The sequence below is a fragment of the Bubalus bubalis genome, chromosome 2, assembly GCF_019923935.1.
Source record: "Bubalus bubalis isolate 160015118507 breed Murrah chromosome 2, NDDB_SH_1, whole genome shotgun sequence".
Classification (NCBI taxonomy): domain Eukaryota; kingdom Metazoa; phylum Chordata; class Mammalia; order Artiodactyla; family Bovidae; genus Bubalus; species Bubalus bubalis.
The window spans coordinates 24,763,835-24,781,142 of record NC_059158.1 but is presented as its reverse complement, the minus strand read 5'-3'; the positions used below and the strand labels follow the sequence as shown (position 1 = coordinate 24,781,142).

Here is a 17,308-nt window from a genome sequence, read left to right as displayed (position 1 = left end):
AAGCTCTATAGGACCGACCCAGCTGTCACGTACAAACCAACCTCACTAGCACAAAAAACAAAACCTAATTCCTGGCCCATGAAACTTCTAAGATAACACTTGTTTTGAGGTAGTTAAAAGTGGTCACCAAGGTAAAGTAACAAATATTTGCCTAACTGAAACCACTCTACAGATCACTTGGCACTGAATATGACATAAGAGACTGCAACCAACCAACCCATCCCCCAAATCATTTGCAATTTTTTTAAATCCTTTTATTCTTTTTTAACAAACGGCCCCAGGGATAGGGGATGAGGGGAGGGGAGAGGAGGGGAAGCAAGGCACCAGCCCCACAACCCTTCCCCACCCACCCCTTTCCCCCTTATATATATTTATAATCTATATACAAGCCCCGGGGGGTGGGGGGCAAAGGGAACTCCCTCAGCGGGGTGGGGGCAATCCAGGCTCCTTGTCCCCTCTGGACCCAGGCTCCTCTGCCCTTCGGGATGGCCCTTCTCGAGAAGGTGGCCCTGTCCGCTCCCAAGGTTTCGGCATCCAGCGCAGGGCATCTGGTGGGGAGGCCTGGGGGGCGGGCACATGTGGAAGAATTAAGTCAATCAGGGAGGTCAGGGATGGAAGGGCGGGAACTCAGGAGGAAACTCAACTCGGACTTGTGCCTACAGGGGTTTCTCCTTCACCTGCTGGTAGAGGTCGATGCGCTGTGTGCGGAAGACTCCGCTATAGGTGGAAGGTGGGGCCTTGAGACGGGAATTGAGGCCAGAGAAAGACCTGGAGGAAAGATATTTGAGGCAACCTTCAGACCCCCCTATGGTCCCCAAAGAAAGTAAATCCTTGGGGATGGCTGGGCAGTCTGCACCCCCATTCCCTTCTCTTGCCTTCCAGATGGGGGAGTCCGTGATGACCCAGGTCCCCCAAAGTTGCTATTCAGTTTTCGATAATCCTGGAACGGCTTCAGTTCTACTGGGTGCAACTGAAGGAAAAAAGACTCATGAGCGTCCTGCCTCTCCACGTCTTCATCCTGATACTGAATCCTTACCCCTGAGTCTCGGGGTTCCCTAGCACTTCAGCTCCTGTACCTTACCTCTGCTCGCCCCAAGCTAGGGCCGAAGGGCCTGGCAGGTGAAGGCAGCACCCGAGTAGCAGGAGCAGGTGGGGGCCTTACAGCCAGACTGGGGGGCTGCAGAGGAGGGCCCACAGGTAACAGAGAGAGGGGGGGTGGGGCAGGAGGTGGCGCCGGTGGCAGGGAGCCAAAGTTCACCACAGGCAGCTGTGAGTCCACCATGGGCAGAAGCATCTGTAATGAGAAAGAGGGCAGTGTGTGTTGGGGGCAGGGAGGAATGTCAGAAAACCAGGAAGAGTCCAAACAAGTAACATAAAACGCTAGAGTTGGAAGGCAAAGCGCACAAAGGGGACTGGGAAAATAAAAGGTACCTGCTGGGCAGGGGCTCCTGAGGGGAGGAAGCCACTTTGGCCACCAGGCTGCAGAGGAGCAGAATAAAAATCTGAGGGGGATGGCAGATCCTGTCGCACCTGTTGGGGAACAGGGAGGACAATGTCAACTCCCAAGCACCCCACTCCTACCCCTAAGCCCAGCATCCACCCGCCTCTCACCTGAAGCAAGGGTGGGTCTGGCAGAGGGCTAGGGCAGAAGGCTGGAGAGTAGAGGAAGGAAGGTGGAGGGTAGAGAACCCCTCCAGCCGGCAGCTTCCCCAGCTCTGTTGCTTGCAGTGCGGAGAAATCCAGAAACTGGCCCTTGACAGCTACCCCCGAGAGCAGTGCCGAGGGCGGGGCTGGGCCCGTGGGGAGGTACAGGGGCTGTGATCTGGAAGGAAATTGGGCCAAGGCGGGGAAGAGGTATCAGGAACCAGTCAAGTCCTTTAGTCTGAAGTGGAAGTCCACCACCCTCCAGGTACCCTAGAAGTATCTTCCCCTTCTCTCTTTCCCTGAACACAGTTCCATGTCCTTCTGAGATAAGTCTTACCTGTAAGGGTGCAGTGAGGGTGTCCCAGGACGGAAGCCTCCACTGTTGGGATGTAATGGAGCGTCTATGGCTCCTCCTGAGACCTGCAGGAGAGCAAGAATGCAACAGCTCGTTTTCCTGGTCAAGAAAAACTCACCCACCCCACTAACTACAGCAAAAGCAAGAAGGGAAATTTAAAAAACTGCAAATAGCAAAGGCTTGATTTTAGGGACAGCAGACAGAGAGGGGTCCTTGAATAGGAGGCAGGACCTACCTGAGAACTGGGAGGCCCAGGGCTGCCATAGAAGATCTCAGGGTACAAGCGCTGGCCTGAGGAGCTGGTCTCGGGGCCACAGTGCCCAGAAGCCAGGTTCTTGGATTGTGGCTCAGCTGAGGCAGAAGCACTGGGGAGCAGCTCCCAGTCTCGGGCCATGGGAATGGCCTGGGAAGGAGAAGCCTTGTCAAGAGGGCCATCTGCGCAACCTGGATACCCAGGTCACTCCCAGACACTCTCCTCCAGGTGTCCAAAGCCTGTCCTCAAAACCTCTGTCCCCCACTTACCTCAGTAACTGATGCCGTTAGCTCCTTCTCTGCTTTTAAACTCTCTCTCACCACCAGGCACAAGTCTGAGTCCTGTGATCATGAGGCAGGGGAAATGGTCCATGATTCAGACACGTGTCCTCCCCCACTTCCAGTTCTTCCCCTCTCTCCACCCAAGCCAAGACACCCCGATCCAGTCGACGCAGACCTTATCATTGGTACCAAACTGGACTGGAGGACCAGGTCGATGGGAAGGCCGGAGGGAGCCAGGCTCTGGGCCTCGGTCTGTACGCTGCAATCGTTCTGTGCCAATGGGCCCAGGGGGCAGAGGCTGCTCCCGGGGCAGCTCCTGAGTGGGGCAACAGAGTGAAGTAGGGGTAGGAGGAGGAAAAGGAAGCTCAAATCAGCACACATAGGCAGAAGAAAGGGGAGACAAAAGCATGGCCAAAGTCCAAGAAACATTCTTCTTATCCTTTCTTGGTTGTTTACCTTTCTGTCCCCATCATGGGGGGCAGGTGGTCGTCTCCTAGGAGGTTCAGAGGGTTCAGAGCCAGGTGGACCCTCACCAGGAACAGCATTCAGGGGTGAGGGGCCTCCAGGTCGCTTGGGGGGCCCGTCTGCTGACCCCTTGAGTCCTCCATCAGGGGAACTTCGCTGGCTGCAGGGACCTGATGACACCTGAGAATCCCCACTCAGGTCCACCCCACTGTCAGACTGACTCATCTGAGAGGAGTGGAGAAGGAGTTAAGTCAGAGCAGGAAGCACCCCAATACCTGAATGAGGTACACACAGACAAACTATAGAAAGGAGATGACTATGTGACGAACAGCCCCACACTCATCCCAGGACAGTTGGGCAAGTAGGGCCGGTATTCAACAACATCCCAGCTCAGACACTCCCCCCCACTCTCTCACCTCTGTGCCAGCCACATCCTCAAAAGGACTCAGGGGTTCCATCCAAGGCTCCATGGAGCCAGGCTGGTAACTCTTTCGGCTAGTGGCTGGGAAAAGCACCAACACACAGAAGTGAGAGAAGACAGTTCTATGGTCCATCTTGCTCTAAGTCCTCTAACATTGTCCTTCCTTTTCAGCTGAACTCACCAGTATGTAAACGATTCCAGATGTGAGGGGTCAGGGCCTCTGTTCCTGCATCTCTGGACTCCCCCTGAGGGCCTGAGCCCTCGGGTTTGGGGCCCAAAAATCCAGAGCTATGAGAAGGTGGCAGTGATTCCTAAAAACGAGAGTCCAAAAACAAAACATGAATGAGATGGGAACTGGGCAATGCAAGCAAGTAGAACATAGAACCACACGTGTGGGGCAAAACGGGAGATAATGAGAAATAAGCAGTGACCAACACTGAGAATATGGGGTGAAAACACAATAGCAGAAATAGGAAAAAGAGTGGAGAGAACATGAAATTAGAGCTTTCAAAAGTGAGAGCAGTGAAATACTTCAACCCAGCCCCTCACCTCCTGCAGCAGCTCTGGTTTCCTAGGTGGCCGCTCTCGCCGTTTGGGGGGGAAGGGATTAACTCCAGCAGAGTCCCGGGGCGTCCCGCTCATCCCCCTCACCATCGGCCCTGGCTCCTCGAAATGGGGGTCTGGGAGAAGGGGAAATTCATCAGCTTCTGCCTTGACTATCACCAAACTGAGCTTTACCCTCTGTACTCCACCTCCCAATCCTACCACCCTCAGTGCAGACACCCAGCACCAGGACTCCTGGGCCACACACTTCCCCCTTCAACACCCTGGGAACCCTTAGCTCCTCCAGCTTACCTGAATTGACATCGTCATTGTTGGCCCTCTGAGGGTCATACCGGGTGGGGGGCCGAGGAGAGGGGCCTTGAGGGGCTTGGGGAGGCCCAGGTTTGGGCCTTGGGTGCCCCACTGGCGCAGCTGCACTTCCTTGGCGGCTGCTGAGCTGAGCCAGAGCCTGCTGGATGCCAGCAGGGTTGCTGTGGATAACTTGGTCCAAGCGGAACACCGCAGAACTGCTGGGGGGCGGGGGAGGCAGAGGGAGCCCTGGGGGACGCTCCTCTGGGGGACGGCTGAAGAGAACAAAGAATCAGCTCCAGTATTCACGAAACTTACTGTTTTCCTTACAACTCTCTTCCACCTGTTCACCTTCAACCTGTTCTCTGTGCTAAAATCCAGGTGTTTCTGGAGCACTTTTTTTCTGGCCGCACTATACAACTCCTGGGATCTTGGTCCCCTAACCGGGGATCAAACTTGAGCCTGAACAATGAAAGCGCAGAGTCCTAACCTTGGGACCGCCAGGGAATCCTTGTTTTCCCACACTTCTAAGGAAATTTTACTCGTACAGGTGCACAAAGGAAAACAAGGAATACAGGTGTTTCCGATGCTGTCCACTGCTCTCCAGCCACTTCACCTAAACACAGAGGACCTGGTGCCTAACAGCTCACCCCATGTACTGACCTCCAATTCCACTGCATCCAACCCAACTTCTCTAACAGGTTTTCTCCCCTCCCCCAACCTAACAATTCAAAAGAATAAACTGAACCACCTGCCTGTACCCACCTTCGGTTCTTGGGAGAGGGCCAGCTCCTCTTGTCCCCTCGCCCTGGGCCGGCCCTCCCCCCAGGGCCCCCACCACCTCCTCCACTGCCGCCGCCACCGCCGCCAGACTTGCTGCTTGGGCCTGGGCGCCGGTTCTGCCTCTCCATGCTGGGTCGCTGACTTGAAAAGCTCCGCTTGCTCAAATCCTTGGCTCTCTGGCTCAGATCTCCACGGGACATGGTTGAGATGCCTGATCCAGCACCACCTCCACCCCCTCCATGAGTCCCCACAGCTTTGGGGGTCAGCAGTGCTGGTGGCGGAGCTTCCTTGTCCCCCCGCCGCTCGCTGGCAAAGTCGCTGCTCTCAGAGGCCGTCTCCCACTCCTCGTTGGCTTGGTCCGAGTTCTGGTTTGATAGATCAGGAGACTTGGCTGCTGCCCGGCGAGGTGGTGGGGGCGCTGCTACTGTTGTGAGGGCCTCCTCTGACCCAGGTGTAGAGGCTGGAAGAGCTAGGGAAGAGGGCTTGCCCTCAGCCCCTCTGGCAGCGTTCTCTCGTTCCTGTTTCAGTCTCCGGAAACGAGGTGGTTTGTCCTGCTGCTGAGCCCTCCCGTGTCGCCTCCTTCTGGGCCGCTCCCCGTCTTCCACACCCATGCCTCCATTGTTGCCTCCACTGCTGCCTCCTCGGGCCATAGGGCACAGAGGCCCCGGGGTCAGCTTCTCTTTCAAAGGCTCCTTGCTTGGTGGCATAGGACCTGTTGGAGGCTTCTTTGGAGCCAGGGACTTGGTTGGGGGGCTCCAGCCCGGGCAAATGGGGGGAGGGGGCCGCCCACCCCCTCGTCCCCGACGGGATGGCACCCCTCTGGGAGTGAAGACTCGCCCACCTCGGGCAGTAGAAAAGCGGGCTGGGGCTGGTGAAGGGGGTGCTCCTGATGATGGGGGAGCAAGAGGGACCTGCATAAGTACTCCTTCCTTGGTAGTGGGGGCCTCCTTGTCTGAGGGGGCCAGGTCACTCTCGTGGGTCTCACTGCCTGTCTCTGAGCCCCGCTGCCGGCGCCGCTTGGGGATCTCTTCATACTCCGAGCCCTCACTCCGTGTCTCGCTGGCAGTGCGGCCTCGGGGAGGATGGTTTGGTCCCCCTGTCCCACCTCCACGTCCATCATCTCCTCGAAACTCTCGGTAACTGCGGAACTCTCGGCTTCGGGCTCCCCGCCCCCGTCCCCCATAGGTCCCCCGAAAACCCCTCCCTCTGGCAAAATACTCCCCTCGGCCCCGACCTCGACAAGAGGTAGGACCCACTCTTTCATAGGAATAGTCCCTCCGAAGCCTTGGGGCAGGGGAAAGATTCCCACTGGGTGGGATCTCCTTGGGGCCACCTATCTTTCCCTTCGCTGTCTTCAATGGGTCTGGCTTTGGAGCCTTGGGGGTTTCATCCCCCTGTTCGAGGGGCTTGGGGTTGGGGGGTAGCTCTTCAACTTTCACAGGCGGTGGGGGTTTCTTTATCGGCCCAGCCCGGCGGGGAGGGGCCCCTGACTCCTCTGGAGGGATCCCACGACGACTGCTGCCTGGGCGTGGGCCCCAGCGGGTCTCCGTGCGGCTCTCTCTGCGAGGTGGCGGGGGGCCTTGGCCTCCAATTCCGCGGGAAGGCTTTCGACCAGTTTCTGGCCCTGTCAGCTGTGGAGCCTCCTCCTTGGGGGTTTCCTTCTTGGGTGGTGGAGCTTGCATCTTGGCTGCCTCCTCATTGCCTGGGGGCCAGGGGAGTGGACGGGGCCCTGGGGGAGCTGGCTCCTCCAGAGGAAAGCGAGGGATTGGGGGCCCAGGGGCTCCATTCTCAGGAAAGCCTGGATAACTGGCCAGGTAGGGTGGTGGGGGAGGTACTGGAGGGGTCTCGCTCCTGAAGAGGGAGACAGAAAAGATGGAAGTAAGTATCTCAAGACGAGGAAAACGAACTAGGTGGGGAAACAGAATGCTTTATTACTATTACCCAAACACTCCTTTCATGTTTATTCCTATCATTTCACCGATAATCCAAAGTACCTATTCTTCTAGGTGTGTTCGCTAGAAACCCTCCCATTTCTCTACTCACACTCACCTCATCCCCTTCTCATCCTCATCAGCAGCCTGGCGCAGTGGTGAAGTAAGTGGGCGGGGGTCAGCAGGTGTGGTGGTGAAGACATCTCCTACCCAAGCCAACTTTGGATCCACTGGTGGGGTGCCCCGATCTCGTAAGAGGGGAGGTGCATGGCGCTCAAATGGCTCTGAACTTGAGCCCCCACTGTCTGAACGCTCCCGGGGAACTAGGCCTGAGAAATCCAAACAGTATGAGAAAAAGTATCCTTTTTTATGTTACAGGCCCTCCAGCCCCCAAAGCACCTCCCCAGTTCAATCCTCCACATCAGTCCGGTCAATGTCAGTGCCTGCTCTCCTAAAACATGGTGAGCCACTCAGCTTCCCTACAGATCAATCAGATCAATCCCTCCACCCAGGGGAATCTTGGTTTAGGTGGGCATTACTACTTCACTCCTGCAACAAAGAGCTATCTCGGGAGTGCTAAGCTCCCCTCTTGATTGGTTGCCCTTCATCCCCATAGGGCAAGATGAGGATACCTACTTCCCAAGACTAAGGGGTCCCCGACGCCCCACCTCATCTATGGTGCCTTACCAGAGGGATGCACACCAGGAGGGTAGAAGTCCAGAGGGGGCCGGCCTTGGAGGAGCCGAGGGTCCACATAAGGAGGAATCATCATCCAGCGGGGATCAAAGTTCATAGGGGGCATGGGCGGGGGCCGGCCAAGAGCACCTGGGTATAGGGCTTTGGGGGGCGGGGGCGGAGCCTGTGGAGCTGGCACGGCCCCCATGGTCACAGGCTGCGGTGGTGATGGGGGCACTGGGGTGGGCTGGGCAGAGCCCTGCTGATGCTGCTGCCACTGCTGCTGCTGTTGCTGCTTCAACAGCTGCTCCTGGGGAAGGACAAAAGGGAGTGAGAGGCATCAAAGGCCCAACCAGAACACAGGACTAGCAAAAACAAAACCCACATCAATGTGACACTTGGACTAGACAGCAACTAAGGTGACACAACGGAGATAGAACTGGCAGAGGGACCCAGGAAGTAACTTATGGATAGGCTAAATGTTGAAACCAAGCAGAGAAGCAGCCCTTAAGAGAAGTAATTTAGTTTCACCTGCTGCTGCCGCTGGAAACGAGGAGGCAATGATTTCTGATATTTGGGATAGCCCAAGCCTTGGCTGGGGGGCTGCCGGGTGGGACCAACTCCATCACCCTTGGGTTCCACCTTTGGGGCTGGGGGTGTGGCAGGGGAAGGAACCTCTTCTGGTGGTTCAGGACCCTCTTTTGAGGGCACTTGAGGTTCCACTGCATTGAAAAAAAGATAATCAGAGCGATCTAGTCCACCAACAGATATTCCATGAACACCCCATAATTTCAGCACTCACTTCTAGCAGCCCCTCTAGAAATAAGACTATCCCATTTAAAACCCATGAAAACACTTCAAGGTCTCTCAAAAGCCAATGGTGGTGGCGTTCATTTCCCATGAAATCATCAAAAGTAACATTTCCTTCAGCCTTGCTCCACTCTAGGCCAATAAGGAAGTAGTTTTAGGTTACTACTTATTCACGAACTCTGGTAAGAAAACCTTTTCCCCTCAGATGTCCACAGAAGCAAAAAGATCCATTTCACCCATACCAGTGACAGTCCAATGAACCAAAACTGCCTTTTATCTCCTTTACTCACATCCTTACCACCTGCACCCTCAACCCCAAGCAGACAGAAGATGTACCCATCCCCATCCCCATCATACCTGCACTGGCTTCGAAGCTACCACTGCTGGTGCTATTGGCACTGCCCGCACCACTCACTGCGGTGGGAGCCGGAGCCACACCTGGAGTGGGGGTGGACTGGGCAGGAGAGGACTGTGCCGACTCTTCTGGTTCTTTTTCAGGTGTCGGAACTGGGGCTGGTGGAGGAGCTGGAGGCGTGGGGAGTTCTTTGGGGACTGCAGGTGGTGGAGCGGGAGCAGGAGGGGTAGCAGGTGGTGCAGCAGGCTCTGCTTTGAGCCGCTTGTCAGGTGCCCCAAACTTCTCATCAAGTCGCTTGAGCTTCTCGGCACAGGCTGCCCTGCGCTCCTCCTGCATGCGCCGCTCCTCTTCCTCTCGCCGGCGCCGAGCCCGCTCCACAGCCAGGGAGATTTCAGACGAAGACTGCTTTCGCCGCTGCCGCCAAGCCTCATCCTCGTCTTCGGGTGCCGGGGGCTTGCAGGGAGGGCCCCCGCGATCCTGTCAGTGGGCAGACCCAGCAGGGTCAGAGGTGTCAGTTACTATGTTTCTTACCATCTCTTTCACAGACTAATCAACTGTCTCTAGCTGCAGGTACAAAGACCAGGCCTTGGGGTTGATGGCCTCTCATGGCAGGGACAAACTCATCATCATTTTAATTTTAGTCTTTTTTCTTCTTTTTCAAGACCCAAAGACCCCAGGTGTCCTTGTTTTTCCTAACTAGCATTTCTCTCTTCACCCTAACCCACCTAACACCAATGATGTTCCAAACCCTTTCAGATATGCTCCACAGCTCTACACTTACTGCAGCCCATTTTTGGCCCTCCCTCCAGCTTCCTCTTATTACTGCTGCTTCGATTACTCAGCTGAAACTAGTCTCCCCAAAGTGACCCTCTCAACCCCTCATTGTAGACACTCACTGGGTAGTCCCCAGGGGGGCCCCAGTTCCCGGCAGGGCCTCGGTGGGGTGGGGGTGGGGGAGGCTTTGGGGCAGGAGGCCCCGGCTCTGTCTCTGGAGGCCGAGAGGTCTCTGCCCAGGCCGTCTTGGGAGGGGGCGGTTCGCTGCCGGGGGAGTTGCCCTTTTTGCCATCTGCTTCAGGGGGCCGTTCCTCACCACCAGCTGACTGGGACTCCTTGCTGTGAGTAGACCAACAGTGGAATTAAAATCACCTGCAACCCAGCTCTACCATGAGACAAACAGCCCCTCCACTCCCCAGAGAGCCCTAAACTCACTGGCCCTCAGCTCCCTCCTCATCGGAGTCTCGTCCGTCTTCCTCATCGCTGAACTTGAGCTTCTCAGTGTAGTCTACCTCCTCATGGGCCCCTAAGGGGAAAAGTGAAGCATGGTAACCCAAGCATTCCGCTCTCCCATCTCGAGTATCACTACACGATTGGATGCGCTACAAAGGCCAACTGCCCTCTTCCCACTGGCATCTAGATTCACCACGACTGTCAATTTCACTCCTCTGACTCCTTCTCCACCAGGATTTGGCTTTCTTCCAGGTATCTACCCTATCCCTCAATGTCTATTCCCACAATGATCCATTGTTTTCTCATCAGATTTTGCTATTTAAAACTGAAATACTTGGGAATTCCCTGGCGGTCCAGTGCTTAGGAATCCACACTTTCATTGCCAAGTGTCTGCGTTCAATCCCTGGTCAGGGAACTAAGACCCCACAAGCTGTACAGTGCGGCCCAAACCAAACCAAACCCCCAAAACAAAACTAAAATACTTGGTCCTTAACATCCACTCACCTGCCCAACCATCATCATTCTCCTGGTCCAACTGGTCAAACTCTTTGAGATTATCTTCTTTAAGAATGGAAGGCCGACCCACAGGCTCTACAAGACGCATTGGTGGCCCTGACCCTCGGGGGCCTGCCACACGGGGGAAACGGCTGTGTATGAAAAGGGAAAGAAGAGAAGATAAATGAAGGCTGGATTGTATAATCACAGACTGAGCCTCCTGGCTAGAAAACCATCTCCTCAGCAGGCTTCCCCTGTCCCCAAGCACAAATCCAGACCTAGATTACTCACCTGGGCCCATCGGGCGTGGGGTATCTGTAAGGCCCCTGGGGTCCATAGGGCGGAGGGAACGGGAGATATGGGGGATACATCTGCAAAAGAGCCCAACAGTAGCCGCTCAGAGGAGCAGCCAAACAGCCTACCACAGCCTTAAACCTCTCATCCTCCCACCCTCACAGACCTCTGCTTTCCAGCTGTCCCCTCCAAAGACTAAGTTGTAACTCCTAACTCTAGCTTTCAGCACAATCAATCCAAAAGAAGATATCCAAACTTACGAAGGGCGGCATCATTCCGCGGTAGGGAGGGAACTGGGGTGGGCCCGAAGGCTGCAGTCCACCCCGGGGATCATGGCCGTGATGAAGTTTGGAGTCCGGGCCCTCCAGCTCATCAGGGCCACGCCCACCTCCGTCCCTCCAAGTTGTAGAATCTGTATTTTGGAAAAGACAGAGAGTGAACATAGCTGAAAATGACGGGGAGAAAGATGAATAAGCCAGCACTTCACTCTGAAATGGAATAAGGTAATATCCTGGTCAAAAGGTGGATTCCTAACCCATTCACTCACTAATAGTGGCCACTCACTTTGGGGGCGGAGGCTTGGTCCGGGCCCAGACGACTGTTCGGCAGACTCCCTTTCCTTGGCAGCCTTGTCCTGGTCGCCAGCCGCCTGCAGGGTCGGAAATTCCTCTCGAGAGAATCGTGACAGTAGGCTTGATGCCCTTCCACCTGTTGGGGTTGAGGCACAAGAGACACAAGTATCTTTACTGAGGATGCACTGTGAAAGTGGAACGCTCTGACAGGTACCAGATCCAGTTCTGCCTCCAAACTCACCCCCTATGTATTAGGTGTTCATTCCTCAAGAAACAAGATCAGTTTGGGGATACCCACCTCTCACTTTCACATAAACCTGCAACAAATCTTGCTCATGTGTTTTGCAAGAAACCAAATATGTGATCCAAAATTTTGCCAAAAGATTACGAGAACACTTTGCTGAAGGTATAGTGCAGGACTCCTGCCTACTATGGTGCCCAGAGAGACCTCCTCAAACAGCCTTGCGCTCACCATCTCCATGTGCTCCATGGGTGACGCTGGCTTGTGCCCAGGACTTTACCCCGCTTGGAACCGAAGGAGTGTTCTGGGGAAGCAGAGATATAATGGTGACATGATGAGGAGCTACAAGCCATCCTTGCCCCTGCTCCCTAAAAAACATCCAGTTTTTCAGATACCTCGGGGGCTGCTGGCGGTCGTTTCGATTGGTTGGAGGCAGGCGTCTGTGAAGCCGGCAGTGGCTGCGATTCCGGCTGCTGAGCGGTTGAGGCATCGGAACTGAAGGGATGGTAAGGTGGGAAGGTTATTCAGAGTCTGAGATGGTACCGGCTCCTCTGCTTCTCCAACTGGTGGAGGACAGGAACCAAACCCAGGCTTTCTCACTACTTTTTACAAGTTTTAGGACAAAATACCATTAGCTCATCAAGCTTGCATAGACTGTCATCTGTTCTTCAAGCTTTCCTCACACCTGACAAAAAGTTAAAGGTACCACTCCTTAGTCATTTAACAGGAGTCCTGCAATAGGCAGGAAAGGGTCTTTCCTCTTTGTCTCGGACTCTCATCTGGCCACATTAGACCAAGCCCCAATTCATCCTGAAGTTCAAAGTTAAAATATTCCTAACTCTAGATCCCCCAGGTCTCCACCCACCTCTTGGGGTCGGACTGCTCCTGTTTGCTTGCCCATCCTGTTCCGTCTTTCGGCACTAATGAGACATTGGGGTCATTGCCTTTGTTCTCGGCTTTCAGGCTTGGAAGGTTGGCCGGGGGTGGCATACGCCGAGCAATGGCAACTTTCCCGAGACTCTGCAGGCCATGGCGAGGGGCAACTGGAGAAAAGATGGAGAGAGAATGGAAAATGCCTCTAAAGGGAAATCTGACAGCATCTTACCCGAGGCCCCAACGTCTTCTCTTAGAAAGCTTCTCTCCCTTTGCCCTAGGCAGCCTCTGAAATTCTATCAACAAGGAAGGCTGAAGGGCTTTACACTCAGTAATTCTATGTGGGATGGTTGATCTTGAGCCTGCAAGGAGCAAGCTGGCCCTAGACTTCTCCAAGTCCACATTTCTTTGCCTCCAATTCTTACGTGTCCAAAGACAGGAAACCACAGACACGCCTTTGTAGGAGGATGCTGGTGTTCACCAAAAGCACAACGTCCCCTATGGGATCCAAGATAAAACTGCAAAGTCTTTAGTGTTCCTCTAACCTTTTGATATATGTACTACAGGTGTTTCCCTTCAAAGAGCTCTGAAATACATGACCCATTCATGCTCATCCTCCAATAATTAGGAACATCAGTGCAGGACCCTCACCAGCGGGTTTCTGGATCTCTAAGGACTTGCCCTTATATGTATCAAACAGGTTGAGCGAGGAATACTTCTTTCCATCCTTCCCCTTGGCAGTCGGCCCCGAGCGATCGGACATTGCGCTGGAAGCTCATTGAGTACGTTGGGTCCTGCAGGCGCCTCCCCCAAAACGTGCCGGAGCCTGTGACCAGACACCAAGTGTTTCACTCTCTGCTCCACCAAGGGCCTCCCAATAGAAGCCTAGATGCTCCCTTTTATTCTTACTGGGGCTCAGATACATGGCCCTCTTATGCCTCTTCCTCTAGCCTATTCAACACCCCAGTTCCTTTAAGCAAACATCTTCCCCACAGAGCCCAAATGCCATATTCCCCCCTTCCCCCAGACACCCCTTGCCAAGGAAACCCAAATAAAAATCCAGTATCTTTCTAGTATAAACACTCTCCCCTTTGTGCCAATCTATAAAGGGAAGCAACCTCATTATGCCCACAAGTAATCTCTATCCATCAAAATCATTTCAGATACCTACGATAAAAACAGCAAGTCCAAGCCCTAGATAAAACCAAAAGCATATAGATCCGTCATGTAAGGAAGAGAGGTTTAGCTCTCCTACTCATTAGATACCAGATTCCTAAGTTTGCCCTGGGTTCTAGTCCCTGCAGTCTCCCTCCCATCCGGGGAAGTCTTGTAGGAAGGTATGCAGGAGTTTAAGGATTTTATGAGCTTGCTCAGCCAGACTGGGGGTTGGTGCCAGAGAATTCCTCAGGGAACAACTGGGGCACTACATATTCCCAAGCTACAGAAACAAGTATTTTGAATATTCCATCTTTTCCTACACTTGCCCCCATCCCAGCTCCTGGAAAAAAGTTTGTCCGAAGATGGCATACTGGTGGGCTCTGGTTTACCCTACATACACGTGGGTAAAACAAAGCATTATGGATCCACGTCAAGAACACCAAGTAACCATGGGGCCAAGACTGGAATCAACTTCATTTTCCTACCCCCCATCAGCAGTCATTTCTTTCCCCGATTTTCCTTGTTCCCCAAGCCGACCAAACTCTCCAACATCGGTTAGTGTTCCTGAGTGACCAGGCATTTGTTTGTAGACAATGGTGTAAAGGAAAGAGAGAGGGAGTTGGTGAGATATCCAGACAAGACCAGGATGATAACTAAAATCAAGAACTTTAAGCCACATTAGATGAGGAGATGAGGGTAGCTTTGGAGGTGTTTAAGAAGGCCAATCTTTGAAAATTTATGAAGGGAACAGGGATAGAATAATGAAAAAAAAAAAAACTAAATAAAAGAATTATGAAAGCCGGTGGAAAAGAATACACGTAAGCGGGAATGGCAGGAAAAGGATGCAGACTAAAGGAAGCAATGTCAGGAGACTCAGGAGAGAGGAGTTGGGATAGAAAGGTGATAAGGAAGATGAGAAATGAAAAAAGCAGAGACGATATTGAGGAACGTAGAAAGCACAGATGCGGGATAAAAGCAGGGTTCCAGAGTGGGAGTGACTGGACGCCAAGTGGGGCGTCAAAAAAGGGGGGCCTTAGCGCTGGGTGATGGGGAGGGGTCCACTATGGAGGAAAGAAGACTCTTGGAAGAGCAGGACAGTCAGGCGCGGCCCACCCCACAGCGGCAGCAGGGAAGGGGACCCATAAATAGGGGTGATAGTCCAGGAGCGCAAGGGGGGTGGGGAGTTATGGCCCAGGAGCCAGGGGGGAGGTCTCCCCATGAAGCCAGAAGGTGAGTGGGTACGGGCAGGTTATAGACTCAGAGACGGGCTAGAGATGCGGGTCCCAGGGTGGGAGTATCGGAGGGGGAGGGGCAGGCAGGGCCCGGCAGCAGGAGGACAAAATGGCGGCGGCTAATGGCAGCTTCTCCTCCCCCCGGCCCGCCGCCGCCGCCGCCGCCGCCGCCACCGCCACCGCCGCCACCACCACCGCTCCCGCGCCGGAAAAGGGCGTTAGCATTCGGCTCGCCCAGACTCACCTGGCCGGGTGCGCGGGGGTCCGGGACCGGGGCCTAGGGGCCTCCCCGGGGTGGGATGGCGGTGGGGCGGGGGCGGATGGCGGCGGATGGCGCCGGGTTCGGCTCCTCCCGTCTCCCTCGCTCACTCCGCGGCTGGGCTCCGACTAACGGCCCATCCGGGCAACCGCCGCCCCCGGGAGTGCCCCCCCGCCCGCCTCCCTCCGCGCCTAGACACGCCCCTTTATTTGCATAAAGGGCGGGGCACCTTTTACCCTATCCCTCTTTACTTCCAGGGCTGTCCTTTTTTTAAAAAAAAAGCAGAGCGTGCGAAGCTGACATAAGTTATTTGCATAAAGAGGAGGGACTTATAGGCGCTAGGGCGCCGATTGGCTGAAGAGGCAGGCTCCCGGCGTCAGCCGTTGAGACGTGCAGAGGGGGCGGGAATGCGGTGCCGGTCGGCCAGGGTGTTGGGACGCAGAATTTGCACGACGACTAGAGGGAGAAAGAGGCGGAGCGTGCGTAGTGCGTTCGTGGAAAGATGGGAACGGAGAGACGTAGAGACGCCAAGAGTGGAAGGAAACGAGGCTAGGCCTATAGTACTATCCGCAAAGGAGATAGAGCTAGAAGACTGGGCGGAAGGGATTAGCTGCCGGAGGGCGGAGCTTACGTAACCAGGGAAGAGCTCCAACTCACGCTTACCTTCGCGAGAGGTGAAAGCATGAGGGGGCGGGGACCTTCATTTATTAAATCACGTCATGCAAATAAGGTAGATTGACAGGCCAATCCAAGAGTCCAGGGGAGTGCATCACGGAACAGAGGCATTCTGTGAGTAGTTCTACTTATTTGCATAATATATGCAAATCGTTTGGACAAAGATAGGGTACAAATAATCTATTCCTCAAAATATTGGCAACTAATGACTAAGACAGGCATTTAATTTTATAATCTGTAATTTTCATGAATATATTTGTATATCTGATATTATTGACAGTTTCCGTTTACTTCATAGCGGGTTTAATTCTGCGAAATGCAGTACCATTCCCCTCCTTTGTCTCCTATTACGTGTGTGTGTGTGTGTGTGTGTGTTTGTGTGTGTAGTCGCTCAGTCGTGTCTGACTCTTTGGGACCGCATGGACTGGGACTACATGGACTGTAGCCTTCCAAGTTCCTCTGTCCGGTGGAATTTTCCAGGCGATCTTGAACTGGGTTGCCATTTCCTACTCCAGGGGATCTTCCCAATCCATCCCAATCCAGGTATCGAACCCATATCTCTTGAGTCTCCCACACTGGCAGAGAGCCACCTGGGAAGCTCTGTTACTCGTGAGTGTGTGTGTGTGTAAGTAAGAGAGAGAGAGAGAGCGAGCGAGCAAGCGCGTGCTGAGTCCTCTCCGACTCTTCAAACCCATGGATTTATTCTGCTCTAATCATACCCCCTACTTGTTCAGCAAATCATTCAACATCTATTTTTTACCCATTGGGTATATATTAAAAAATAGGGGTTTCCCTGGTAAAGAATCTGCGTGCAACGCAGGAAACCCAGGTTGGATCGCTGGGTGGGGAAGATCCGCTAGAGAAGGAAATGGCAACCACTCCATTTCCTCAGTATTCTTCCCTGGAGAATTACATGGACAGAGGATTCTGGCAGGCTACAGTCCATGGGGTTACAAAAGTCGGGCACGACTGGGCGATTAACACACATACACACGTAAAATAGATTTTTATTAAAGTGGTTTTAAGTTTACAGAATAATTGAGCAGAATTGAACAGAGAATGCTAGTCTATTCCTTCCCCTGCCTCAGTTTTCTCTATTATTAACATGTGCATTAGTGTGGCACGTTTGTTACAATTGATGCACCGATGGTGATACATTATTTTTTCTTCCAGTTTTATTGAGACACAATTGACACACAGTACTACATAAATTTAAGGTGTATTTGCTCAGTCCTGTCCATCTCTTAGCGACCCCATGGACTGCAGCCCACCAGGCTCCTCTGTCCATGGGATTTTCCAGGCAAGAGTACTGGAGTGGGGTGCCATTGCCTTCTCCGACTACATAAATTTAAGGTGTATAGCATATAATGATTTGACTTACAAACATCATGAAGTGGTTACCATATTTAGTGAACATCCATCATCTTATACAGTTACAAACTTAAACAGAAAAAAAT

The 17,308-nt window shown here is 53.7% G+C and overlaps 2 protein-coding genes and 1 non-coding gene across 3 annotated transcripts in view; 1 reads left to right on the top strand and 2 right to left on the bottom strand.

The window, feature by feature from the left end:
• Window positions 1-379: 379 nt before the first annotated feature.
• On the bottom strand, window positions 380-15,303 carry PRRC2A (proline rich coiled-coil 2A). Its single transcript, XM_025267159.3, has 31 exons — window positions 15,162-15,303; window positions 13,179-13,353; window positions 12,520-12,697; window positions 12,050-12,149; window positions 11,886-11,958; window positions 11,406-11,549; window positions 11,102-11,253; window positions 10,839-10,918; window positions 10,557-10,699; window positions 10,035-10,125; window positions 9,722-9,938; window positions 8,828-9,302; window positions 8,192-8,382; window positions 7,673-7,970; window positions 7,104-7,314; window positions 5,037-6,905; window positions 4,275-4,546; window positions 3,969-4,099; window positions 3,601-3,730; window positions 3,415-3,500; window positions 2,990-3,223; window positions 2,709-2,849; window positions 2,522-2,593; window positions 2,235-2,402; window positions 1,982-2,064; window positions 1,612-1,822; window positions 1,432-1,530; window positions 1,082-1,294; window positions 876-970; window positions 678-768; window positions 380-561 (listed from the first exon to the last, which is right to left on the bottom strand). Exons 2-31 carry the CDS (start codon window positions 13,288-13,290, stop codon window positions 421-423), a joined length of 6,501 nt encoding a protein of 2,166 aa, XP_025122944.2. The 5' UTR covers window positions 13,291-13,353; window positions 15,162-15,303; the 3' UTR covers window positions 380-420.
• LOC112583112 lies at window positions 12,865-12,995 on the bottom strand. The gene has a single exon (XR_003107458.1). It is a non-coding gene; the product is annotated as a small nucleolar RNA SNORA38 (small nucleolar RNA).
• Window positions 15,304-15,511: 208 nt separating the features above from the next.
• The window catches only part of NCR3 (natural cytotoxicity triggering receptor 3), a 32,853-nt gene continuing 31,056 nt past the window's right edge, over window positions 15,512-17,308 (top strand). Inside the window, exon 1 of the mRNA XM_044928553.2 lies at window positions 15,512-15,965. The gene's annotated coding sequence lies outside the window, so the exon portion shown is untranslated. The remainder of the gene's footprint in view (window positions 15,966-17,308) is intronic.